The sequence below is a fragment of the Gossypium hirsutum genome, chromosome D03, assembly GCF_007990345.1.
Source record: "Gossypium hirsutum isolate 1008001.06 chromosome D03, Gossypium_hirsutum_v2.1, whole genome shotgun sequence".
Lineage (NCBI taxonomy): Eukaryota > Viridiplantae > Streptophyta > Magnoliopsida > Malvales > Malvaceae > Gossypium > Gossypium hirsutum.
In genome coordinates this window covers 1,359,558-1,364,486 of record NC_053439.1, presented here as the reverse complement: position 1 = coordinate 1,364,486, position 4,929 = coordinate 1,359,558, and the positions used below count along the sequence as shown (strand labels likewise).

Genomic DNA, 4,929 nt, shown 5'->3' with positions numbered 1-4,929 from the left:
AACGATATAATTTATTAACAATCGGGTGATTATTAATTAAACCTATATAAGTGTGAAAATTATTTTACATATTACTCATAAAATTTTTAAGCTTTACAAGTAGAATAAAAAGTCGAGAAAAATTGTAAATACTCACCATATATAATAAAAATATTCCAAATTTATAAATCTAACTCGTGGAAGTGGCTGTGACGTGCACTCTACTTGGATTTGTCTTTTCCTTTTGGTACGTATTGGGATTTGTTCAAACTTTGTTAGTGCATGTGGGGACTCCAATATTGACCCAATTTTTCAAATGGCATAGGTACAAAAGATGGTTTAATTGCCATTACACTCCATGTCTTTTTAGGCACTGAGTGAAGTACATAAAAAATGCCATTTTCTATAATGGATAAAATAAAAAATAGAGGGATTCCAATTCAAATATTAAAAAGTTGAACTCAAAAGGAATATCGATTTTTAAATGGTTTCATAAGTCAATTTATCTAATTTTGTATTTGGATCAACTTTCAATCCCAATATGTTATATGAGAGAAATAAAAAAAGGGGCTCTTTGAAGAATATTACATAAAAGCCGCACCCTAAAATCCTAAAAACAAAATTGTATTATTTCTTGTTTCTATTTTATTCGGAATGATCAAATGATGCTGTTGTAAAGGCTTGTTGAGAAGATGAATCTGGGTAAAATATTTCTTTCAATTCATTATATCTTCGGATATCAAAGCCTTGAGACTCGATAAGTTTCTTCTGTTTGGCGTTGAACCTGCTTTGATAGAATCCTTCGAAAGAAGGTTCTTTGGACGTTCTAAGGAAAAATGCATATCCGGCCATGAAGTACATGGAAGTGACGTAGAAGCAAATAGGTTCCATCACATCCCATGAGAGTTCCCAAAAGGTTAGTCTCATGAACCCAGCGGTTTGAACCACCAAGTAAGCTAAACCGAGCCAGAGTTCACGACGGACCAAGGAATCAGCTTTCGTATCGATCGCGGCTTTTTGTTGCTCCAACTCGATTAATTCTTTTCGTCTCGGGTCATTCAGACCGGGTTCGGGTAAAGGAATTAGACCACCAAGTGCTTTTGCTACCTGTAATAAGAAAAAAAATGAAACAAAAACACTTTTGGGTAAAACATGGCTCAATTTCATCTTTCCTTTGAATGTTTCCACGTATGACAGCTCAAAAACAACATGAAAAACCAATCAAAGAAACAAAAAAATTTAAGGGTTTTTTTTTGTAAAATACAAAAAAATTGTCAAAAAAAAAAGCCAATAAAATCAACAAAACATTGAGTATAAGAAAAAAAAAAGGTTATATCAAGTTGAAGCCTTTAAAGTCTATCCTTATCAAAGGCTATTCCTTTGGTCAATTAAATTACACAAATTGAACACAAATCAAAAACCCTAATTCCCAGTTATCCTTATCAAAGGCTATTCCTTTGGTCAATATAATTACACAAATTGAACTCCAATTAAAAACCCTAATTCCCAGTTATCCTTATCAAAGGCTATTCCTTTGGTCAATATAATTACACAAATTGAACTCCAATTAAAAACCCTAATTCCCAAATATCCTTATCAAAGGCTATTCCTTTGGTCAATATAACTACACAAATTGAACTCCAATCAAAAACCCTAATTCTCAGTTATACTTATCAAAGGCTATTCCTTTGGTCAATATAATTACACAAATTGAACTTCAAATAAAAAACCCTAATTCCCAATTCCCCCAATCAGTCCGTTTCATTTTCTTTTTCTTGCTCCTCACTTTTCTTATTCACCGTTCTTTTCCACTTGCACCACACAAATTTAAAAAAAAAAGGTTTTTAAAAACGGGCCAACCAACCAAGTGTCTTTCACTTTCCCACCGTCATCCAATTTTTCTATGAATTAACAGTAAAGTTTCTATTTTTTTAATAAATAAATGGGGTGGGGGTAAAGGACTAAAGGCAATGGCTTTATCTTTACCCCTTAAACCCCACCGAAAATAAAAAATGTGATCTTTGTAATCACAGTGTCGAAGAATGGAAGGGGTTTTTTTTTTTTGGGGGGGGGGGTTTAAATGCTTAATTTGAATTTATATTATTTGAAGCTCCAAGTGAATTAATATCAAACTTAACGAAATAATCAATTAAGTCCTTAATTGATAACTATGAAAAGTTTGTTCTTAATTCACTAATAGCATCAGAAATAATTTAACACAAATTAAGCATTTAAAATTTTTTTTGTTGTTGTTTTTGGGTCCTTCAGTTCTCAGAAACCATCTCAAACCTGGGAAACCTTTAACACTGTGCGTAAAAAATCCTGTGGAAAAAAGAGAAAAAAAGAAGCCACAAAAATACCCACAAAAAAAACCATATCAGTCTTCGGTAGATTCTAATTTCTAATTTAAAAAATATAAAAAAAGATTAAATATTTAAATTTGTGTTGAACCTATGTTTTTTTTCTTATTTTTTTCTATTTTTTTTAAATTTCCATCCACCATATGCATAAATCTGTTGTTATCTGTAAGCCAAAAACAAGAACAAAATCTTATCTGCAGAAAAAGAGGGATATTTTTCAAAGAGATAATTATTAAAGGGGGGAAATTAGTTATGTACCTGATCGGGTCGTAAAACGACGACGTTTCCCAGCACGATGACGTTTCCAGATTCATCTAACGATTTAGCGAACTGCAATCCTTGTTCTGGATCCGAACAGCTTTCACCGCAGATCCGAATGAAATCCGAATACGAAATCCAGGTTTTACCTGTCTTCATCAACCTCGTTTTCACCGCTTCCAACTGCCCCACCCTTAATAACTTCTTCAATTCCTGAACCGACAACGAAGTCACCTCCGTCACCACCGGTTTAGCCGTCAAGACCGGGTTCAAGTTCAACCCGTCTAAACGGATCCGATCCTTCGACATATCAATCTCCTTCAACTTCTCAATCAAATCTTTCCCCCTCGGTAACGTCCTCATTGCCGGTGAAACCGCAGATCCTTTATGAAGAAACCGCTTGAACACACCATTACCGGCACCGTTAAGATCTCCCGGATCCGGTGCCATTTCGGCCGTAGCTTTCCCGGCATTCTTCGAGATTCGATTTTGAATCGTCGTTGATGAAATCCGGCAATTGGTAACAGCTTGTGATGAAATTTTCGAAATATTGAAAAGCTTCTCCACCAAAGTTTTCTTCAACGCCATTGATGAAATTTAAAGAAAAAAAAAGCTCTTTTTTTTTCCTGTATTTCTGGGAAAGAGAGTAAATATTTCAAAGCTTTTGCTTTGCTTGATGATGATGGCAAATCAATAGAGGGTTTAATCCCTTTTTATAGTATCCAACAATGGAGGAAGATGAATAGAAGAAAGAAAAAATATATTTTTTAATTATTTAAAATAATTAAAAATAACGCGATAATTTAAGATATTTTGGAGATGGTATTTTAGAAAGGAGATTATTAAGGGGTATTTCTTGATTTTTCTTTTTCTTTTATTAATTAAACAGTTTTTTTATTAAAAAAATTTAAAAAAAAAGAAGAAGAAATAATTAAATAAAAAATATTTTCTTCTACTTAAGTTGCATTGAATATATCGGAGGGGGAGACGAGAAATTGGAGGATGTGGTTTTCACGAGAGAAAATATTGAAGCGCATGATTTATTAAGTCCTTACACGTGGATGGCTAAGCTTGAACCAACAAACACCGATCGAACCGTCTGATCATATGAATATTTATAGTTCGCATCTCTTTTAGATGTTGACTTCCTTAGGTAATCTCATTTCCATCATTTTTCGATAATTTTGGTTTTAAATGTTTTTATATTATATTTTATTTTTTAAATTAAATTTAACCATAATTTTTAAAAAATTAAATCACTTTTTTAAAAGAAATTTAACTAAAACAATGATTTTTTAAAATAATATTGAGATAGTTCACTTGTACTTCAGGCTGATAATTCATCATTTGTCGTGCTAACAAAATAATTTAATTATAAAATGTTTTAAACAGTTTAGATTTAATCTTTTTTTTAAATAATTTTATTATAAGCTATAATCATATCTATTCTTTTTAACATAATATATTTATAGTCTCTCTTCAACCTATAAATAAAAGAATAATACGTTTTAACATGCTCAAATTTATGTATTTCTGTATTAGTAATAATATCCATACCATTTAATTACAACAGAAACCAAAAAAAATCCTTTTTGTGTTTCTTAAGAGAAACGTTCACGCAAACGTGTCGCCACATAGGTTCGGCTTTTGTGTTTTCAGATTTCTTTCTCGACAGTTGTTTGGTAGTCGCGAAAATTCCTCAACGAATTTTCTTTCTCATTGGGTGAGAAAATTTTTCGTTAATGACTAACACTCAGCTACTGCTCACGTGGAAACATGCAAAATAGAAGTATATTTACCTATATTAAACAGTCTTATCCATACATGCATGTTGATTTTATTTTATTTTTTGAATAAAACTCGAGCTGTTATAAAATAATTAATGGTTATATCATTAAATCAAATATTAATATTTTAAAAGAATTTTAATTTATCTTATAAAAATCTAACTTCTAGCATTTTCAAATTTAGGTGCTTTGATTTTTTTTTTAAAAATAAAGTTTTATCGATTTGATTTTCATCATATGTTCTGATTATGTTTGATTTTTTCTACACAATACTTAGAATTATCTATAACCCCTCCTCACACTCGAATCTACGTCCTCTTACATTGACAATAATACACATGTCAATCAAGCAAAGACTCAAGCGGCATTCATGATTTAGATTTTAAATATGTACTAGATCTATTTTTTTAAAAACCTAATATTTAATTACTAAAATCATGTCATTAATTACAACAAAATTTTAACGATATTTTTCCGGCATCAATCATTACCATTTATATTATGAATGGTGATTAAATTTGCATTGAACGAAGGGGGACATGAAT

General features: G+C 31.2%; 1 protein-coding gene across 1 annotated transcript; it reads right to left on the bottom strand.

Annotated features, from left to right (window-relative positions):
- Positions 1–452: 452 nt before the first annotated feature.
- LOC107909366 (calcium uniporter protein 2, mitochondrial) lies at positions 453–3,294 on the bottom strand. The gene is made up of 2 exons (XM_016836854.2): positions 2,598–3,294; positions 453–1,086 (listed from the first exon to the last, which is right to left on the bottom strand). Exons 1-2 carry the CDS (start codon positions 3,183–3,185, stop codon positions 625–627), a joined length of 1,050 nt encoding a protein of 349 aa, XP_016692343.2. The 5' UTR covers positions 3,186–3,294; the 3' UTR covers positions 453–624.
- Positions 3,295–4,929: the final 1,635 nt, after the last annotated feature.

Excerpts from the sequence above, each read along its gene's own strand:
- LOC107909366 (XM_016836854.2), bottom strand. The coding sequence starts at position 3,185 with ATGGCGTTGAAGAAAACTTTGGTGGAGAAGCTTTTCAATATTTCGAAA. Across the intron at positions 1,087-2,597 it reads TCGTTTTACGACCCGATCAG|GTAGCAAAAGCACTTGGTGG; the intron begins GTACATAACTAA and ends TTCTTATTACAG.